Source organism: Sapajus apella, unplaced genomic scaffold (assembly GCF_009761245.1).
Source record: "Sapajus apella isolate SASKATOON/1434 unplaced genomic scaffold, GSC_monkey_1.0 scaffold32, whole genome shotgun sequence".
Lineage (NCBI taxonomy): Eukaryota > Metazoa > Chordata > Mammalia > Primates > Cebidae > Sapajus > Sapajus apella.
The window spans coordinates 4,499,057-4,521,527 of NW_022436972.1; the positions used below are offsets into that span (position 1 = coordinate 4,499,057).

At 46.5% G+C, this 22,471-nt stretch overlaps 1 protein-coding gene across 2 annotated transcripts in view; it reads left to right on the plus strand.

The window, feature by feature from the left end:
- The window catches only part of ALOX5AP (arachidonate 5-lipoxygenase activating protein), a 53,274-nt gene extending 38,243 nt beyond the window's left edge, over positions 1 to 15,031 (plus strand). The window contains exons 3-6 of one of the 2 annotated variants that reach the window (XM_032294415.1): positions 2,551 to 2,626; positions 2,720 to 2,790; positions 6,505 to 6,586; positions 14,549 to 15,031. In XM_032294415.1, coding sequence (XP_032150306.1) covers positions 2,551 to 2,626; positions 2,720 to 2,790; positions 6,505 to 6,586; positions 14,549 to 14,650 — 331 coding nt within the window. In that variant the 3' untranslated portion in view covers positions 14,651 to 15,031. The remainder of the gene's footprint in view (positions 1 to 2,550; positions 2,627 to 2,719; positions 2,791 to 6,504; positions 6,587 to 14,548) is intronic. The other variant, XM_032294416.1, reaches the window with a different exon arrangement.
- The last annotated feature ends 7,440 nt before the right edge of the window (positions 15,032 to 22,471 follow it).

Consider the following 22,471-nt stretch of genomic DNA (forward strand, 5'->3'; position numbering starts at 1 on the left):
TCTTTTCTTTTTTTTTTTGAGACGGAGTTTCACTTTTGTTGCCCAGGCTGGAGTGTAATGGTGCAATCTTGGCTCACCGCAACCTCCGCCTCCCAGGTTCAAGCTATTCTCCCGCCTCAGCCTCCCATGTAGCTGGGATTACAGGCATGTGCCATCACATCAGTCTAATTTTGTATTTTTAGTAGAGATGGGGTTTCTCCATGTTGTTCAGGTTGGTCTCGAACTCCTGACCTCAGGTGATTCACCCACCTTGGTCTCCCAAAGTTCTGGGGGATTACTGGCGTGAGCCACTGTGCCTGGCCAATATTAATAGGTTTTCAAGCAATAAGAGCACCAGATATTTTATCCCATCAGACACAGAATGTTATTCGACTAACCAAAAAAGGATTTTTTTCTCTAATTTTCTTGTACCGGAAAATGAATCACATTTTCTCAGTCCTGAGGCTGCAGTTTTGTGCCTCTAGTAATGTGTAAGAATAGATGTGATGCCAGTGCCCAGGAGCTGCTGTAATTGTAACTTTGGGACCTGCTTCTTCACTAAGCACTTCACCCCAATGGTAAATTCGTAGGGGCCTCCTGCCCTTTGGAGCTCCTGCCGTGTCCACTACATCAGTGGAAATTCTGGGATTCAGAGCCCTTTGCAAGCTCAGCAGGGGTCTGCTCTTTCTGTCCTGTTCCTGGTTTTCGGTTGTGCCTGGATTCCAGGGTATGTTACACAGGTTTCTTATCTATTGCCTTCACAGACTTCTCCAGAAAAGGATCTTTCGACCATTAGAGGCGCATGAAGATTCCAGTGGCCAGGCACAGATAGCCTGATCTTTCTGGGTTCTCTGCAAGGCACAGATGAAGGACTGGTCATTCCCGAGTTCTCAGTGGTACCAACTGAGGCATGAGACCCTAACAGTTTGCACGAGCTGTTTGAAATTGCGTCTTTGTTTTTATTTACATAAGCACATGAAACCAGTAGTTCTCACACAGCAGCATGCATATGGAGGGCTTGTTAAAACAGACTTCTGGGCCCCAACCCAGAGTTTTTAATCCCGCTGGCCTGAAGTGGGCACGAACATTTGTGTTTCTAACAAGTTCTCAGTGTGGCTTGCCACCGCTGGTCCCCAGAGCACGCCTGGAGAACTGCCACCTTCCACCACTGACTATGAGAGTTCACCTGGACCTCAGAATTATGATCTGTCTCTCAGTTTCACAGATAAGGAAACTAAGTCCAGAGAGATTGTTTTGCCAATGATGAACAGCAGGTTAAAGTCAGGATGGAGACTTTAATCCTAGTCAAGTGCCCTTTCCAATGTATTTATTTCCCTCTCTTTTTATGCCTCTCAAGTCTAGTTACACTGTTTTTCATGAATGGGCGTATTTATTGTCTTGATCGGAACTGCAAACTTCTCAGGAGGACACCTATGATTTAATTTAGCGTAGTTGAAGAGTTAACAGAAAAGGCTTTGAAGACAGACTGATTATGGTGTGAATCCTGGCTTTGCCACTCCCTAGATGGATGACCCTGGGCAAGCTATTCAGCTTTTCCAAGCCTCAGTTCCTTATTGGAAACATGAGAGCAATTGTGGTAGGCAGAATAATGGCCCCCTCCCCAATCATGCCCACATCCTAATCCTAGGAACCTGTGAATATGTTATGTTACATGGCAAGGGGAACTTTAGGCAGCTAACCAGTTGACCTTAAAATAAAGAGATTATCCTGGATGATCTGGGAAGGACCTGATGTAACCACGATGGTCTTTTTAATGTGGAAGAAGGAGGCAGAAGAGTAGATGTCAGAGTGATTCAAAATAAGAAAGATTTGATGGGTCATCCCTGACTTTCAGCTTGGAAGGAGGTTCTGGGCCAAGGAATACAGGTGACCTCCAGAAGCTGGAGAAGGCAAGGAAATGGTTTCTCCCCTAGAAGCTCCAGAAGAAGTGCAGCCCTGTTAATATTTTGACTTTATAGCCCATTGAGTTTTATTTTGGATTTCTGGCCTCCTGAACCTTAGCAAAGGCATGTTGTTTTAAGCCACTCAGTTTGTGGCCACTTGTTACAGCAGCAAGAGGAAATTCATACAGTCGTCATGTGTACTCACAAAATATATGGTGAGTTAAAAAGGGAGGATGGGTGGAAAACACCCATGGGAGACTGAGAACTCTCCAGGGAGTGAGGACTATGCCCAGCACACCGTGATCACCCTATCAGGAAGCTCACTTTCTGAGCACTAGCTTTTTTGAACTGATCTTGGTGTCTTTAACGCTTGAAGACCACCTTTCTTTGCTCAGCCTGGCTTGCAGACCTGGTCTGATTTGTGTATCTGATAGAGAAGTTTCTGTAGTTGAACTCTTCTCCTCCACCATCCCCATGCCAAAGTGGCCACATCTTCTGTCTGCACTGCTCACTCTTCGATTCCAAGAAGCTCCGGGGCACCGCCAAGAACAGGAACCCTGCCAAAGCGAATACATCAAGAAACCAAGTCTCCCTGATGCGTCACCGTAGGAACAGAGTTAGTGGATTATGAACATGTGTTTGCTTTATACCATTGTTTGTTTCCCAGGTGGCAACTGGCTGCCCCATCTTATTGGGTAGATGCAAGTGGAATTATGAATGGGATTTATGCTTCAGGCATGACGGTGATTATTAACTTCAATGTTCAGGTAATTTTCAGACCACATTGCAGTAACCTGTTCTCTGATTGTTTTCCTCTTTGTTTATTTATTCTGCAGCCAGAACTGTGTAGATGCGTACCCCACTTTCCTTGCTGTGCTCTGGACTGCGGGGCTACTTTGCAGCCAAGGTAACTCAGACTTCCCTTTGTTCGTTCTTCTTCTATAAAGTGCCTCTCAAGGAGGTTCAAAGGGCAGGCTTTTTGTTGAGAGGACTTTGCCTGACCTCTGGCTCCCAGGCGTGAAGCCCTGGAGAGGTGAGAGCCCTCAGGAGGCTGTGTTTCAGGCGTGTTCTGTGCCCGTGCAGAGCAGGTGTGATAATGCATTGCTAATGCTTGCTCCCTGGTGGCTGGTTGAGAGCTGCTGTGCTGACAAGGGTGGTTTAAGGCTAAATGTGACTCAGAATCCTTAAGCAGTGTTAGCTCAGATACAAGGGCATTATAAATGAGAGTGCCTGCAGGATCTATTCTGGGACCGCTGGCTCTTGGCTCTTCTGCTAATAAGCTTTCAGTGTGGTGGCCCTCCTTCAGGCATGTTTCCACCAAGCCGTGGGCTGGATGCCACATCCCTGGCCTTCCCGGGGTTATCAGCAGCCATAGTCTTGACTGGAGCAAGTTGGAAATACAGATCAACCTCCAGAGTTGATTTAACATTGAGTGGAAATCAGTCAGACTTTCGGGGCCACGCCTGGCACTGTGCCTGGTGGTGGCTCGGCATGAACTGGCCAGCTTCTGTAGCCTGCAGGGCACAGGTGGAAAGTCCACGCTCAGTCCCATGATGAACTATTTGTCTTATTATTGTCTCCCCGCTCTACAAAGTAGATAGAGTAGATCTTATTTCCCTTATTACCTTTCAGGATACTTTGATTCACGGAGATGAAGTAACTTGCTTACAGCTACTCAGCTGTGAATAACACAGGCAGGATCAGTGCCTGCATCTTGTGGCTTAAAATTCTGGATTTTTCACAAATATCCTCTTACTTTGTTCATTTACATAATAAATAAATATCGAAGAGCTACTGTGTGCCAAGCCCTGTGCCTGCATATACAGTGATAAATAAAAGAGATGGTGGTGAGCACAGGCCAGCTGGTAAGACGGACCACAGAAGTCAGTGAATGGAGACATTGCCAGGAGTGAGAAGGGCCATGCGGGCAGAGAATTAAGTTGGCTGATAGAGAGCAGAGGTGAGGCACAGCAGCAGAAACCACTTAAGGGACACCACGTGGCCTCCTTCTGTGCTTAGAAGCCTGTCAGCAAGCTCACCATTTATTTCCCATTTTCTCTCCTGAGTTAAATAGGAAACATGTCTTGCATTTACTTGAAAAATCAAATCGAACTATACCCTTGCTAGGAGCTATGGTTCCTTTTATGTCTTAGATGACACTTGATCTAGATGAATGTGGACTTGCTCTAGCTAGATAAATACAAAGGGAGTTTGAAGGTGTTTCATAGTCCTGGAAAAATGTATTTCCTGTCAAAACAAGCTTTGTCATTGCCAGCAGACAAAAGCATCAGTAAGCCTTGGTTGATAATAATTTCTTAGGACTATGGTAGATTGTAGAATTTTTTTTTTTTTTTAGCAGATAATTCTAGTCCAAATCCCCCACTTTCTAGAGCAGGAGCTCAAGTCCCAGAGGAACAAGTGGCTTGCACAAACCTCAGAATTTTAAGCCTGGATTTGTACCCTCTTGGTGTTCCCAGCAGCCCACTTCCCTGAAGGAGGCATTCACCTTCCTTGCAGAGGGGTATGAGTGTGACCATTTTCCACCCATAATCTCTGTTAGCTCATGTTCAGTTGAGTTAAGTTGAAAGAAAAATGGACCAGTAAGTTGGAGCAGAGTCATTCAGGTGGTTCAACATAGGAAAAACTTTGTCTAAGGCAAATCATGACTGTGACAGTTTTGTGACTTTTAGAGATAGGATGAAGTTCACAGTTTCTCTTTTGTTTGGATTTCCTTACCTGCCAGATAACAGTAGTATTTTGGAAGGCAGGAGGAGTTGTGGAAAGAAATGGGTTTTGGGGAGTGGCTGATTGGAGGCAAATCCGAAGACGCTCATTGCTGGTGTATGACTCCAGGCTGTTACTCAGCCTTTCCAAGCCTCAGTTTCCTCACTGTAAAACAGGACCGTGGTCTAGCTAGTAGCATTCCTACGGTGAGTGAAATTATATATGTAAAGCTCCTGACACAGTGCTTGGCAGATATCAGACTGAGCCATGTAAAACTGCCAATATCTGGCTATTTATGACCTGCAACAATAGCATTTCATATGATTCTGCCTAACAACTGATGCTCAATAAATGTTATTATTGATAATGCTGGTAGCAGTGATAAAGTTTTGAAATCAGAAACACCTGGTTTCAAATTCCACCCCTTTACTGGCCTGACTTACTTTCAATCATCTGACAAATATTATTTTGAAAACCCCTATGTGCCAAGCACTGTGGCAGGCTCAGAGATGACTATGAAAAAGACAAATGTCCTCATGGGTCTTTTGACCCGAGCCTAAATTTCCTCATCTGTCAAATGGTGACAGTAACACACTCCTTACCATCCAGCTGGGGAGGGTGGGAGACCCAAGTTCCCAAAACGCCAGGAGCACTGGGGCAGGTGAAGTGGAGAAGTTTTTAAACTGCTTTTATATCTGTGACTCCAGATAACACTAGTTTCAGCAGAGTTAACGCCCAACTCCAAGCCTTCAGGACTTCATAAAGTTATTGGGGCACTGCTCCTCGCAGTTTCCCAAAAGGGTAGAATGCAGGGAAATCTCCTTCCCTAGAGCTCTTTTCTAAACAGTAGCTGTTGGTTCAGGAAAGGTTAAACATTGTCTTGCAGGGAGGCTCAGGGCTGAAGAGTGTGCTTTTAAGAGAACCAGCTTCAGAGCTGTGTTCCGGGTTTAAGTCCTACCCTCTGCCCCTCTTTATCAGCTGACAGCCTTATGCAAGCCTGGTTGACTGCCTGAACCCACGTTTCCACATCCGGAAATAGAAATGTGGGTACTAGTTATGTTGAAAGGATTCACGTTAGCTCATGGATATACAAATACCTTGTAAACTAGGGGTGTCCAATCTTTTGGCTTCCCTGAGCCACATTGGAAGAAGAGTTGTCTTGGGCCATACATAAAATATACTTACAGTAACAACAGCTGATGAGCTAAAGAAAAAAGTCACAAAAAATATCTCATAATATTTTGGTGGTGGAGGTGGTGGGTTTTTTGTTTTGGTTTGTTTTCTTTTCTTTTATTTTGAGATGGAGTCTCGCTGTGTCGCCCAGGTTTGAGTGCAGGGGCGAGATCTCGGCTCACTGAAACCTCCATCTCCTGAGTTCAAGAGATTCTCCTGCCTCAGCCTCCCGAGTAGCTGGGACTACAGGCTCCCACCACCACGCCCGCCTAATTTTTGTATTTTTAGTAGAGATGGGGTTTCACCATGTTGGTCAGGCTGGTCTCAAACTCCTGACCTCGTGATCCGCATGCCTCGGCCTCTCAAAGTGCTGGGATTACAGGTGTGAGCCATCACGCCCTGCCAAAATCTCATTATGTTTTTAAGAAAGTTTAGGAATTTGTGTTGGGCTGCATTCAAAGCCACCCTGGGCCACGTGTGACCCGAGAGCCGCAGATTGGACAAATTTGCTGTAAACAATGCCATGATACCGGCATCAGGTAATGTCAATATTAGGAAGGTTCTCAGGTTTCCTCTAGCTTTTAGACTCTTTTTCTGAAGTGCGTGAGTCCTCTGCTAGATTTTGTGACCAATGTTGATTCCCTAACGACTATGCTAAAATTGTGCTAACAGCATGTTTTGGTGGCTGCGAAACTGACACAGGTGTTTTCATTTCTCCACTTAGTTCCCGCTGCCTTTGCTGGACTGATGTACTTGTTTGTGAGGCAAAAGTACTTTGTTGGTTACCTAGGAGAGAGAACGCAGAGGTAGGTAACAGGGCCTACTAAAGAACTGTGGAGTGATTCCTGATTTTCCAGTAGGAAGAGTGATAATTCAAAACAATATGTGACTAGATTCACGGCTCTGTAGCATTCCCTTGGGTGGGAACGAGAAGGCCGACGAGGACCCCCGATCCTTCTCTCCCTAAACTTTGAAGGCTCTGAAAATACAGCTGGGGGACTTTTCCAGTTCTCTTATTAAGCAATTCTTCTGCACGGTGTTGACTTTTCAAAGCGTGCTTCAGTGCTGTTCGCTGCACATGCCTTGCAACCCCACACCCTGCACTCCCACCCTGCAGAGTCTGGTGCTGGAATGATGTTTTATGTCTGGGCTCCCAGGCCTCCTGGGAGTGAAATGTCTCATTGTTTGTCTAGAGAAATGAGAACTAAAGCTTGCGATAAGTTGTCCTGAGGAGCAGATCTTCTAGGGACGAGCGCAAAGAACGTTGGGAAAATAAGATGCAGAAAGATGCAGGCATGATATGATGGCCGGATATGGTGGCTCACACCTGTAATCCCAGCACTTTGAGAGGCTGCGGTGGGTGGATCACCTGAAGTCAGGAGTTCAAGACCAGCCTGGCCAACATGGTGAAACCCATCTCTACTAAAAAATATACAAATAATTAACCAGGCATGGTGGCGTGTCCTGTAATCCCAGCTACTCAGGAGGCTGAGGAGGAGAATCACTTGAACTCAGGAGGCAGAGGTTGCAGTGATCCGAGATTGCGCCATTGTACTCCAGCATGGACAACATGAGCAAAACTCCGTTTCAAAAGAAAAAAAAAAAAGAAAAAGATGCAGGATGCAGACATGAGACCGTGAAACTGACGAGAGTCACCGTTACATTGTTTATAGATGTTGCCAGACAGAAAGCCCCGAAGTAGCACAGTACCTTCCTGACACCTGGATTGGGAAATCTACATTTTAGTAAAATAAATGCTGACACAGAAGAAATGCTGGAGTTAGGGTATGCCATCAGTTCCTTAGAGATTGTAATTCCTAATGCACTAGTAGGGGTCCGGGTGCCAGGAATGCGTTCTGCGAGGTTGCTGCCCCAGGTGGTGACCCCCGCCTTCCACACCGTTTTCCTTCCTTCTCTATGTTCACAGCTGCTCTGTCTTTTACAATAACACCCTTCTGTAGTGGCTAATGGGCTCTATGATTAGATAGCATCCTTTAGCAGTGACAAAGGCAGTGACATCCTGGGGAGGTCAGCGGGTGAAAGCGCTATATCTGGAAAACCTGAGAGCCTGTGAAGCTCAAGGACTTGACGGGGGTTAGACCGCGAGCCGGGCTACAGCTGGGAAAAGAGTGACTGTTCTTCCGGCAGATCCTTCCCTGTGCCATCCCTTTCTTCATTCCTTTCCAGTGGCGTTCTTATTTATCCTCTAAATCCACAATTCCGTTATCTCTCCTATTCTTATCAACACTGCCCTAAATGATATTCTTTATTCTCTTTTGCCCTGGAAAACCTCTATCATGCCTTTCCCCTGGTGATTACCTTTTGTTAAGAATGAGGGTGGAATGTCTAGCAATGAAATAAGAGAGAGTCTTCTCTTCTGCCTGGATCCCTGTGCAGCCCTATCTTACCCCCCCGCCCCACCCCACAAAGTCCCAGGGATGTGGCTCAGTCACCACTCCTCTCTTCATCTGTTACCACTTGCTTTAGATCCTACAGCTGCTTTAAATCCGAGACAATCTGCAGAGCATGACAAAATGTGTCCAGCTACCCACATGTCCTTTTAACTTTAAAGGTTTTACTGATTCCTATCAGGGAACCAACAGGGGTGGCAAAAATAAACATTAAGGCTGGGCACGGTGGCTCACACCTGTAATCCCAGCACTTTGGGAGGCTGAGGCTGGCAGATCACCTGAGGTCAGGAGTTCGAGACCAGCCTGGCCAACATGGAGAAACTCCATATCTACTAAAAACACAAAAATTTGCCGGGCATGGTGGTGCATCCCTGTAATCCCAGTGACTCAGGAGGCTGAGGCAGAAGAATAGCTTGAACTCAGGAGGCGGAGGCTGCAGTGAGCTGAGATGGTGCCACTCCACTCTAGCCTGGAGGACAAGAGGAAGACTCTGTCTCAAAAAAAAGGAAGATTGATTTACAAGAAATCTTTAGAATAGTAGACTTCTTTGGACCTCATTGAAATATAAATGGCCTGACTTATGTCTCACCCTGGTCTCCCTCTTTAGATGATAAGAAGAAGATCCTCCCAGCCCTGTAATCCACCGTCTGCATGGATTCTAGATCCCCTTCTCCTCCCCTGTCGCTGTGATAGGCATTATTGATGAATCATGGTGCTCTTTCTTGCAGAGACCAAACCTGGCCTCAGAATCCTTCTTAATACAGGCACTGCTTAACACAACCGCTCTGAGCGGTTATCATCAGTAGAAATAATAGATGCTGTAAGAATTGTCTAAGCCTAATCTAGACCAGAATATGCCCTAACATAGATGCAAGCCAGAGGGGCTCTATGGTTGGATGCAAGAAGATTTTCAATCCTGCTTCCAGAAGCTACTTGCTGAGATCCTCTTCGTTGGGCCCACCTCCTCCCCAGGTCCTCTTCCTGTTCCTGGGCTATTTCACACTTGGACTCTGCAGACCTAATGCCCTTGGAACTGGCTTAGTTCTCGACCTCATCAACCAAGGAGACATTGCTTGATGAGATCCTTCCCCTGGAATTTCTCTCTTGGACCCCAGATGGTCCCTTGCCCCTTTCCAGAAGTTGCTTCAGACCTGTCTGCTTCCGAAGTTCAGTGTCATTCTTGGTCCAGTGGGTAGGGAAGACATTCCATAATATACGCCCCAGTTTGAGCTTCTTCCTTCAGGCTTCAGGCTGCCCTGCGAGGATTTTGCAGCTCCCTTTTTGTGCCCTGTAGAAGTTTCTGGCTCTTATTTTCAGCCCTTCATCCTACTCTCTGACCCCTTCCTCTATCCTGTTTAGTTCACCTGCAGCAGTTACTACCCAGCAGATAAGGATGAATCTTGGTTTCTTTTCTTTTTTCTTTTCCTTTCTTTTCTTTTTTCTCTTCTCTTTTCCCCTTCCCTTCCTTTCCCTCCCTTTCTTCCCCTCCCTCTCTTCCCCTCCGTTCCCCTCCACTCCCTTCCCCTTCCCGCGCCTTACCTTACCTTACCTTACTGAGTCTTGCTCTGTTGCCCAGGCTGGAGTGCGGTGGCCTGATCTTGGCTCACTGCAACCTCCACCTCTTCCCAGGATCAAGTGATTATTGTACCTCAGCATCCTGAGTAGCTGAGACTACAGGCACACACCACCACGCCCAGCTAATTTTTTATATTTTTAGTAGAGATGGAGTTTTGCCATGTTGGCCAGGCTGGTCTTGAACTCCTGAACTCAAACAATCTGCCAGCCTCGGCCTCTGAAAGTGCTGGGATTATAGATATGAGCCACCCACAACACCCAGCCTGAATCTTGGTTTCTTCCCAGTTCATTTAAGCTATCACCTGGGCCCAAACTCAAGGGTACTGGGCACCAACTGGTAACTGACTCTTGGCCTTTTATCACCTACCTTCCCCAGCGGACTCTAGGTTGCTCCCTCTTTCTGTCCCTCAGAGTCCTGGCCCCTGTTGGGGCTCCCACTGATCCTCTGGACAATTTGAAGTTCTCAGCTCAATGGTGAGTGGGCAGTGACTGAGGCCACTCAGCTTACCACACTCCTCCTTCTCCTTAGTTGCTCACTCACTCCTCATTCACTCAACACTCATTCAGTAGATATTTGCTACCTGCTCTGTGCCAGGTACCAGGCCAGTTGCTGAAAGAATAACAGTGAACATGACAGAGGCTTTGGCCCCAGGAGACCCAGGAGCACACTGCAAGACTGACAAGACTCAACTTGCCGAAATAATCATAGACCTAGTTCTCAACAAGCAAGAAGACTGATTCCTCCTTGTCATTTCTCCTCCTCGCATCTATGTTTTAGAGTCTGTGGGTTCCTCCAAGTGTAGACTGTGGTGTTACTTTGCCAGAGTTTGAGGAGAAACACTTTCCTTTTGGAAGGCCGGGAAGCACAGATGGATTATCAAGGCTGCTGTTTCTAAAAGCGAGCCCCACCAGACAACAGTATTAGAATCATCTGCGGTGCTTATTAAAGATACAGATTCCTGGGCCCCATCCCAGACTTATGAATCAGAATCTCTGCCAGAGGAGGCCTGAGAATTTGCATTTTCAGATGACTCTGTATTCTCAGGTAACACATTCTTCAGGTGTTTCTTACTCACACTGGAGTTTGGGAATCGCTGAAGGCTGTTCACATCTCTTTGAGAAATGATTCATTCATTTGAGAAATATTTGCAGAGGTCCTGATTTACTGGAGATTTGTGGGTATGCAGAGGAGAAATATCTTGCCCTCACAAAGCTTACAATTTTTATTTCCTTTAGAAGTCACCAGGTTTAAAGTGACACTTCCCTAAATTCTGAAAAGAACAGAATTTTAAAACCAGAAGGGACCGTAATGTTTTCTGTTCCTATCTGGTGTTTTGTGCAAATTAAGAACCTGGGGTGGGAAGTCGGGGAGGGGTGGTGACTGGCTGGGGCCACAGAGAGCTGAGTGGGGGCTGGGACTCAGGGCACTGGGTGCACGGGTGCCCCCATCTCCCACACTATGGCACTTTATCCTAGAAGTGGTCAGCACCTTTGAGATGGGAATTGTTTAGCAGGATGATTTTGTGTTTTCACGTAAGTTTTATATTGCCTGTGGAGGGCACAGTTGTTTTAAAACTAATAACCAAAGTCTGGTCTCCGAAGTCTGAAGGCGTCCTTAGGAAGTCACTCCAGTGCAAAGCGCAGGACCCCAGCCTCACACAGGCAGGTCTGAACGCCTACGTTGCTTCTTGCTGGCTGGGGGACCTGAGGCAAATCGTGCACTTCTTCGCTCTGCTTGCCTAGGTGGAAGATAGGTTCACAATACATCCCCACAGAATGACTGGGAGAATGAAAGGAAGTCATGGGTATACAGTACCCAGACCCAATGGATGCTTAATCATTTAATTCTGACCTTCTCACTCATTTAGAATTATGTATCAATTTTTAGAAACAATGAAAGATGAGTGAGTTGGTTGGTATATAAAAAAAAATAGAAACCACAAAAGAGTTGTCTTGCTTGTTCAAGGGCTAATACCCCGGTGCACCCTGTCCAGGCCCCAAGCTCTTCCTTCCCTGCTTACAGCATTTCAGGCTCTCCGTAGCTTTGCCTGAGCCTGGGGCTTTGCCTGAGCCATCTCCAAACTTGAGAGACTTAAAGATGCAGCTAATGGCGTGCCCAGCCTGGGGCCACATTCTCCCTGAGCCCTGCAGGCGAGGGAGTGGGAGTCTGAGCTCTTATTCTCCACACCCTGTGCACGGCCTGGGAAGAGTTAAAGCACCCTAGTTCTATTCTGCGGGGGGCCACATGCCCCGAGACCTTGGAAAAATCCTACCTGAATTTAACAGCACCACTATTTCATCAGGAGGCGCTGCCATTTCATTTTTCACTTCGGTTTTATCTTGAGCGTAAAACAGCTTCGCAAATCACTTTTTTTGTTTCTGTAATGAGCATATGGTGGCCTCATCCGAGTGACAAATCTGAGCCACTGCGATATTTGACTTTTCACAATTTAATTTATCTGAACCCTCTATTCTCTGGCTTAAAAAATATCCCTTACTTGGACTTCTTTATTTTATTTTCACTTCCCTTACCAGCACTAGCAGGGGACTCTGTACTCATCTGCCGGGGCTGCCGTAACAAAGTACTGCAGCCTGGGGGGCTCAAACTACAGAATTTATTAACTCACAGTCCCAGAGGCTGGAAGTTCAAGATCAAGGTATGGGCAGGGTTGGTTTCTCCTTCAGCCTCTCTCCTTGGTTTGTAGAGGGCTAGCTTCTCCCTGTGTCTTCACATCATCGTCCCACTGAGCGTATCAGTGTCCAAATGTCCTCTTCTTATAAGACCCAGTCATACTGGATGAGGGTCCACCCGTATGACTTCATTTTACCTTAATTATCTCTTTACACGCCCTGTCTCCAAATATAGCCTTTCTGAGGAACTGGAGGTTAGAAGTCAACATACGAATTTTGGAAGGAACTCAGTTCAGCCCACAACAGCCTCTTTTGGGATGTTTATTTCCCCCATCAGCCCGACAGCTAACTTCACACTGCTGAGTGCCATTTCCTGCCATAATCAGAGAGAGTAGCATTTGGCATCCACAGGTTTAATATTAGAAATCTTATCAATTTGAAAGCCAACCCATATGCTCATAATGTAATTAGTAATTTTTCTTTTTCTTTCTTTTTTTTTTTTTTTGAGACTGAATCTTGCTCTGTCACCCAGGCGATAGTGCAGTGGTGCGATCTCGGCTCACTGCAACCTCTGCCTCCCAGGTTCAAGCGATTCTCCTGCCTCGGCCTCCTGAGTAGCTGGGATTACAGGCACCTGCCACCATACCTGGCTAATTTTTGTATTTTTAGTAGGGATGGGGTTTCACCATTTTGGCCAGGCTGCTTTCGAACTCCTGACCTCAGGTGATCTGTCCGCCTCAGCTTCCCAAAGTGCTGGGATTACAGGCGAGAGCCATTGCACCTGGCCAACTTAGCATAATTTTTCTACAGCAGGAGTCTGAAAGTCACTCAGCCATTACGTTCCTTGCTGCTCAAAGTATGGTCCATGGACCGGCAGCATCAGTGCCCACTGGAAGCTTCTCAGAAATGGAAAATCTCAGGTCCTTCTGGAACCTAATTGTTCAGAATCTGCATTTTAACAAGCTCCCTGTGGGACACACTCACATCTGAAAAGCGCTGCCAGATGACACCACTCCTATTCCTTGGCCAGCTTCATTCTCTTCCTGGTTTCCTGTTCGCAGTCATGTTGATGAGATAAGACATTCTAACTAGCTCCTTACGCTGCTCACCTCGTCGTGAGGTCCTGATTGCCTAAAGGCGTCTTTCCGGGATCCTTACTAACAACTCTCCTGAGTCATTTGGACTTTCCCAACCTGTTAGCACCACTCGGATGGGCCAGCCACTGCGGCCGTCAGAGGAGGGCTCTGCAGAGGGAGGGCAGAAGCAGGGTGGCCTCTGCATGCCATTAGGAGGTCACATCACTAAGGGATGCCTCCCGACCTCACCCATGATCTGCCGAAGCAGTTTGGGATTTAGTGCCTTGGCGGGAAGGATAGAGTGTTAAAACATGTCTTGGTCAGGCAGGGTGGCTTACACCTGTAATCCCAACGCTTTGGGAGGCTGAGGCGTAAGAATCACTTGAGCCTGGAAGGTGGAGGTTGCAGTGAGCCGAGATTGCACCACTGCACTCCAGCTTGGGCTACAGAGGGAGACTCTGTCTTAAAAACAAACAACAACAAAAACGTCTCTCCCTCCACTCAAAAATGCAAGGGCCTGTCTCCTACTGCTGGGTGCCCAGCTCTCATGAATGTGAATGTGAATTATTCCAGGCAGCCTCAGGAGAATAGAATGAACCCTCAGATGCTGCACCTTTCAGATTTATCGGTTTTATCGGCTCATTTAAACTTCACTTCTAACACAATCCTGCATGACACACGTGTCTATCCTTAGGCACAGCTGCAGAGAGGGTCTGAATGGTCCTCACGTTCATTGAGAATGCCCGATGCTCAACAGAACCTGCCACCTTCAGGCCATCAAGGAGCTCTGGAGTTAAGGAAATCACAAGAGCACAGAGAGGCGGGTACAGCAGAGCCTCACGCGGATGGGTTTTGAGGTCTAGGCTCTCCCCGCTTGGGTTTGAAATAAGTTCAAGGACTAACAATAGCTGAGACATGTCCATCCTTCATATGAAGTAAATGGGCAAATGGAGCATTTGTTGAGTGCAAGGAGCTATAATTTAAACCCCATGTATCTAAAAGGGGTAACATTTTGGTGTGTGTGAAATTGGTGTCATTTGTGCTGCATCTAGTTTTCTTTTTCCTTCTCTTCCAGCACCCCTGGCTACATATTTGGGAAACGCATCATATTCTTCCTGTTCCTCATGTCCCTCGCCGGCATATTCAACTATTACCTCATCTTCTTTTTCGGAAGTGACTTTGAAAACTACATAAAGACGATCACCACCACCATCTCCCCTCTACTTCTCATTCCCTAACTCTCTGCTGAATACGGGGCTGGTGCTCTCATCTAATCAATACCTACAAGTCGTCATAACTCAACTCTTGAAACGATTCTGCTCCTCTTTAGATGGCTGTAAATCTTTTGGCCATCTGGGCTTCACAGCTTCAGTTAACCTTGCTTTTCCGAGAACAAAATGATTTCACGTCAGCTCCGCCCCTTGAATATGGCTGTGGCCCCAGATTTGCTACTCCCATCCATTCTGTTTCTTTCTTCACTCACCCCGTTCTCTGAAGATGTTTTGTGACCAGATTTATGTTTTCTTAAAATAAAATGCAGAGACATGTTTTAAGCTGATGGTTGAGAGTTTTTAATTTTTTAATGGCTTTTGGGGGATGTATCTTTATACCCACAAACAACTAATTTGTTTTCCTGAAACTATAAGATAATATTAAAAATGCACATCCTGGCCAGGTGTGGTGGCTCACACCTGTAATCCCAGCACTTTGGGAGGCTGAGGCGGGTAGATCACTTGAGGTCAGGAATTCAAGACCAGCCTGGCCAACATGGTGAAACCTTGTCTGTACTAAAAATACAAAAATTAGCCAGGTGTGGCGGTGGGCGCCTGTAATCCCAGCTACTTGGGAGGCCGAGGCAGGAGAACTGCTTGAACCTGAGAGGTGGAGGTTGCAGTGAGCCAAGATCATGCCACTGCACTCCAGCCTGGGCAACAGAGTGAGACTCCATCTCAAATTTTAAAAATGCACATCTGGCTTCTGGAAAAATTCCTTGAGGATCTTTGATGACATTAACCCCTCTTCACTCACCCATGTGGATTAGGTTGGCATCTTCCTATGCTAGCTTCGTGCCCAGCACTTCCATGTTATACAGTTCCAAGTGTTCTGTAATTCCCTGTGGGAGCCAAACATAATGCCAGGCCCATCATAGGTGCTCCCAAATGTGGGTGAACCAATGAATAAGTGAATGAATGAGTCTGTGAATCGCTGGCTGGCTGTATTTAATGACATATGTGTGTTGAGCCATTTCCCATAGTGTGGACAGATTTGTCCCACAATATGGGCCTCTTCCTAAAGGCCCTACCTCCTCTTTTTTTTTTTTTTTTTTTTTTTTTTGAGACAGAGTCTTGCTCTGTCACCCAGACTGGAGTGCAGTGGTGCGATCTCGGCTCACTGTAACCTCCGCCTCCCGGGTTCAAGCGATTCTCCTGCCTCAGCCTCCCGAGTAGCTGGGACTAAAGGCACGTGCCACCACGCCCAGCTAATTTTTTGTACTTTTAGTAGAGACGGAGTTTCACTGTGTTAGACAGGATGGTCTTGATCTCTTGACATCGTGACATGCCTGCCTCAGCCTCCCAAAGTGCTGGGATTACAGGCGTGAGTCACTGTGCCCAGCTCATGGCCCAACTTCTTAATGCCATAACACAGGGAATTCAACTTCAACATGTGAATTTTGGGAGACTGCAAACACTCAGAACATAGCACCATCTCAGTAAATGTCCCACCGGTCACTCAGTTCATAGACATGGTGATCCAGCTACTGTCATGCCAGGTGCCACTTGGCAGAAAGAGCACAACTTAGAAGATGACAAGGTGTCATCAAGATTCCAGAACCCCCGAGAGAGAAGCCAACTCTTGTATGGGAGCCATTCATCAGGATTGAACTCTCAATCGAGGTGGACAGCAATAGATGGGGCCCCGTTATTCCCCAGGTGAGTATCACGGCGGTCACAATCCTAGGAAACACATGACGCCTCCCCCAACTCTCCCCAGGTTGCCTGCCTAGGCAGCAGAGATGATGGAACGCAGAGCCTGGCGTGGTCTGATGTCTGAATCCATGTGCCTCATGTTGATGCTCAGGCAAGAGGGTCTCAATTCAAGGGAGAGGGCCTGAATGGGCTTTGCTTCTCAGGCCTGTCTGATGGTCCAGGCTGAAGCCCCTCCTGGCTTGCGCTGCAAAACCTCATCCAGCAGGAGCTCCTTGGTATCCAGCAGGAACTCCTTCACTGCTTCCGAAGAGTTTGCTTCTGCTCTGAGCTCTCTCTAGAGAGCAGGGCTCTATTATCCGGGCTTTTCTTTTCTTCTTGGTGACAAGGAAGGCATGGCATGTTGCAGGATGGAAGTGGCCCCCAGGCCTCTCATGCCTGGGCTTGGTTTGGAGCAGGGTCAGGTGATCAATAATCCTGATTTGCCTGGCACTGAGAGACTTCCTGGGATATGAGTCTTTCAGTTTTTTAAAATTATTTTTATTGATGCACATATTTGTAGGTATTTACGGGGTGCATGTGATATTTTGTTACATGTGTGGATTGCATAATGACGAAGTCATAGTATTCAGGGTCTTCATCACCTTGATCAGTTAACATTTCTAGGTGTTGGGAACATTTCAAGGTCTCAGTTCCAGCTGTTTTGAAATAGACAGTCTATTGTTGTTAGCGATAGTCACCCGACCCTGCGGTCAGACATTGGAACTTATTTGTACCATGTATTTGTACCCATTCTCCAAACTCTCTCTGGGCTTTCAGTTTTGCAACTGGGATGATTCTGGAAAAACCAAGATAAATCAGTCACCCCACGTGTGAGCTAGGTTATAATATGCCCAGGGGATACTGGGGACCATTCAGCTTCCGGAGGTCCTGATACCTAAGCTGACCATGGGGCTTCCAGAGGGTGGGGAGAGGAAATGATGCAATGGCCCATCAGAGGCACTGCTTGGTGAGGCCTCGGGCCACGTGTCTGAGAGATTAAGGGGAGGGGAGAGCAGCCTTCATAATTACGAAGAGGAGTCTCAGGTGCACAGCTCTTGATGAGGGGCACCTCCTCTAATTGAAGGCAGTATTGTGCAATGCTCAAACTCCCTGTCTTCAGAGTCCCTGCTGTATCCCACCCTCCATTCTGTGACTTCCGCCTAAGACTCATTTTTGCATGTGTTACATTGGGATAATGATAGCGCCAAACTCATGGGGTTGTTGTAAGGAATAATGAGGTAAAACAATTGAAAATGTTGAGCACAAAGCAAGTGCTCAATAAAAGCTATTATTTTATTATACTAGTTTTCAATTCTTGCAGAGCAAATTTTTGCAAATGTAGGGACTCAAAACAATATAAATTTATTATCCGACAGTTTTTCTGGGTCAGAGGTCTTACCAGGCTGTAGTCAGGGGCAACCAAAGCTGTGCTCTCAGCTGAAACTAAGGAGTCTTTCCCAAGCTCACTGGTGTTGGCAGAATTCAGTTCTCTGCAGTTGGAAGACTAAAGCCTGTAGTCTTCAGTTCCTAGAAGCCTTTTCTCTGGCACCGGTTTCTCTACAACATGGCCATTTATGTATTTTAGGCCTATAGGAGAGCATGATTAGCATGTGTGTGTGTGTTTTTTAAGTGACCCTTAGACCCTTTTTTAAAGGCTTATCTGATTAGACTAGGCCCAAGTGGGCTTAAAGTCAACTTTAATTACATCTGCAAAGTCCCTTCATGTTTACCGTATAACATAACTTAGTGAAAGGAGTGAAATCACATTCTGGTTCTGCCTGCACTCCAAGGGAGGGGATTCTGCAGGAGTGTGGGTCAGGGGGGGTTATTTTGGGATTCTGCCTACCTCACTGATCTCCCAGTATCTGCGGAGTCAATGAATGTGATGTGATGCTGAATGGATGTGATGCTGGGATTCCCGGGCAGCAGCAGGGTAGACCGTGGGTATGTGAGTGAATTCATACTTGTGACCACCTGGGAAGAAAGGAGGCTGTGGTTTCCTCCACCTCCTGGCAGGCAGAGAAATTTCTTAACCGTTTTATTTTTCTTTGTTTTTTTTTTTTTTTTTTTTTTTTTTTTTTTTTTTTGAGACAGGGTCTTGCTCTGTTACTCAGGCTGGAGTGTAGTGGCTTGAGCTCTGCTCACTGGTTCACTGCAGCCTCTGCCTCCCAGGTTCCAGCAATTCTTGTGCCTCAACTACTCAAGTAGCTGGGATTACAGACACACGCCACCATGCCCAGCTAAGTTTTGTATTTTTAGGAGAGACGGGGTTTCACCATGTTGACCAGGCTGGTCTTGAACTCCTGACCTCAAGTGATCCATCCACCTCAGCCTCCCAAAGTGCTGGGATTACAGGTGTGAGCCACTGTTAACCATTTTTCTATCCTGTGTGGGAAAGAGCACAGTGAAAGAACAGATGAAACTGAGACATGTAAGGGAACTCCTCCCTCCTTTCCATTTAAACTAAAATAGGATTATTCATACTGAGAATCTCCCTGGTTGCAAAGAGATAATCTGTACAACTGGGTTTTTACATTTATCCCCTACCCTGTACCTTCCTCCTCTGTCTTCCTCATAGTCAGCTCAGGCAGCTGTAACAAACCACAACTGGGTGGCTTTTAAACAACCAAACTTTACTTTGCACAGTTCTAGAGGCTGGGAATCCAAGATCAAGTTTCTGGCAGACTCAGTGTCTGATGAGGGCCTGCTTTCCAGTTTATAGACGGTGCCTTATTGCTGCTGCCTTACGTGGTGGAAGGAGAAGACGAGGAGCTCCCCGGACTTTTTTTTTTTTTTTTTTTTTTAATAAGGGCACTATCTTCGTCCATTTTGTGTTGCTAAAAGGAATATCTGAGGTTGAACAATTTATTTTATTTTAAAAAGTGGCCAGGCGCGGAGGCTCATGTCTGCAACCCTAATACTTTAGGAGGCCAAAATAGCAGGAATGCTTGAGGCCAGGAGTTCAAGACCAGCCTAGGCAAGATAGTGAGACCCCCATCTCTACCAAAATTTTTAAAAATTAGGTGTGTACTGTGAAGTGTGCTTGTAGTCCCAGCTACTTGGGAGGCTGAGGTGGGAGAATCACTTGAGCCCAGGAGTTCAAGACTGCAGTGAGCTATGATTGAGCCACTGAACCCCAACCTGGGTAACAGAGCAAGATCTTGTCTCTATTAAAAAAAATTTTTTTTATGTGGCTCATTATTCTGGGTGGCTGGAAAGTTCAAGATTGGGCATCTGCATCTGGTGACAGCCTCAGGTCACTTCTAGGCATGGTGGAAGACGAAGGGGAGCTGGTGCGTGCAGAGATCACACGGAGAGGGCGGAAACAAGAGAGAGAGGAGAGGTGCCGGGCTCTTTTCAGCAAACAGCTCTGGGGAAACTAATAGAGTGAGAACTCACTCACCCCGGAGGGAGGACATCAATCTATCCATAAGCGGCCAGCCTCGAAGACCCAAACACCTCCAAGGAGACCCTGCCTCCAACACTGCCACACTAGGCATTAACTTTCAACATGAGATTTAGAGGAGGCAAACTTACAAACTATTGCAGGCACTAATACCACTCATGAGGGCTCCACCTTCATGACCTAATCGCTTCTCAAAGGCCTTATCGCTTAATCCCATCACACTGGGGATTCAATTTCAACTTCAATTTTGGGAGGACACCAACATTCACGCGATAGCACCATTTAACTCTCCCCATTGGTGGTCTCTCAGGCCCCAAACAAAGAAACCCTCCTCCATTCCCTTCCTCCCCCCGACCCACAGTCATCCCCAAGCTCCATCAGCTCCACCTTTAGCGGCCAACCCACCTCTGCCACATCTCGCCATCTCTGCTGCTGTCCCTGTCACCTGGGCCCACTGTTCTGTCTCCTGGACAGTCTCCTTAGCCACCTCTGTCAGATTTTTTATTTTTTACTTTTTTTTTTGAGACAGGCTTCTGCTCTGTTGCCCAGGCTGGAGTGCAGTGGCATGATCACAGCTCACTGCAGCCTCGATCACCTGGGCTCAAGTCATCCTCCCATCTCAGCCTCCCCAGTAGCTGGGATTACAGGCATGCACCATCATACCTGGCTAATTCTTTTATTTATTGTACTTTAGGTTCTGAGATACAGGTGCAGATCATGCAGGATTGTTGCATAGGTACACACACGGCAATGTGGTTTGCTGCCTCCATCCCCCGGTCACCTACATCTGGCATTTCTCCCCATGTTATTCCTCCCAGACATCCCCACCCCCCCTGCTTTCCCTCCCTTGCCCCCCGCAACAGGCCCCAGTGTGTGATGCTCCCCTCCTTGTGTCCGTGTGTTCTCATTGTTCAACACCCATCTATGAGTGAGAACATGTGGTGTTTGATTTTCTGTTCTTGTGTCAGTTTGCTAAGAATGATGGTTTCCAGGTTCATCCATGTCCCTACAAAGTACACAAACTCATCATCTTTTATGGCTGCATAGTACCCCACGGTGTATATGTTCCACATTTTCCCTGTCCAGTCTATTGTTGATGGGCATTTGGGTTGGTTCCAGGTCTTTGCTATTGTAAACAGTGCAGCTATGAACATACGTGTGCATGTGTCTTTATAACAGAATGATTTATAATCCTTTGGATATATACCCAGTAATGGGATTGCTGGGTCAAACGGAATTTCTATTTCTAGGTCCTTGAGGAATTGCCACACTGTCTTCCGCAATGGTTGAACTAGTTTACACTTCCATCAACAGTGTAAAAGTGTTCCTATTTCTCCACATCCTCTCCAGCATCTGTTGTCTCCAGATTTTCAATGATTGCCATTCTAACTGGCATGAGGTAATATCTCAATGTGGTTTTGATTTGCATTTCTCTAATGACCAGTGACGATGAGCATTTTTTCGTATGTTTGTTGGCCTCATATATGTCTTCTTTTGAAAAGTGTCTGTTCATATTCTTTGCCCAATTTTGGATGGGTTTGTTTTTTTCTTGTAAATCTGTTTTAGTTCTCTGTAGATTCTGGATATCAGCCCTTTGTCAGTAGATTGCAAAAATTTTTTCCCATTCTGTTGGTTGTTGGTTCACTCAAATGATTGTTTCTTTTGCTGTGCAGAAGCTCTGGAGTTTAATTTGATCCCATTTGTCTATTTTGGTTTTTGTTGCCAATGCTTTTGGTGTTTTAGTCATGAAGTTCTTGCCTTTGCCTATGTCCTGAATGGTTTTGCCTAGGTTTTCTTCTAGGGTTTTTATGGTGTTAGGTCTTATGTTTAAGTCTTTAATCCATCTGGAGTTAATTTTAGAGTAAGGTGTCAGAAAGGGGTCCAGTTTCTGCTTTCTGCACATGGCTAGCCAGTTTTCCCAATGCCACTCATTAAACAGGGAATCCTTTCCCCATTGCTTGTTTTTGTCAGGTTTGTCAAAGATCAGATGGTTGTAGATGTGTGGCATTGCCTCCAAGGCCTCTGTTCTGTTCCGTTGGTCTATATCTCTGTTTTGGTACCAGTACCATGCTGTTTTGATTACTGTAGCCTTGCAGTATAGTTTGAAATCAGGTAGCGTGATGCCTCCAGCTTTATTCTTTTTGCCTAGGATTGTCTTGGCTATGCGGGCTCTCTTTATTTATTTATTTATTTTTAGTACAGATGAAGCTTCACTATGTTTCCCAGGCTGCACTTGAACTCCTGGACTCAAGTGATCCTCTGGCCTTGGCCTCCCAAAGTGCTGGGATTACAGGCATGAGCCACCATGCCCAGCCAATCAGATGTTAATGCTACATGTACTTGCTTAAAATCCTCCGGGGAATTCTCACTGCTCTTGGAATAAGCCCCCCACACCTTGGCATGGCTGTACAGGCACTGTGCCATCAGATCTGTCCCTGCCCCTCTCTCCCAACTCCTCCTTTTGCTTGCTTGTTCACTCAGTTCCAGCACACTGCCCTGGGAGCTGCTCCCACCACTGGGCTTCCTAATGCACTGGTCTCTCTTATGCAGTGGGGGCCTCTTCCTCCTTTTACTCAGTGTCTACCAGCACCCACCTGCTCCAGAGCCCTCCCTGACCACCACGCCT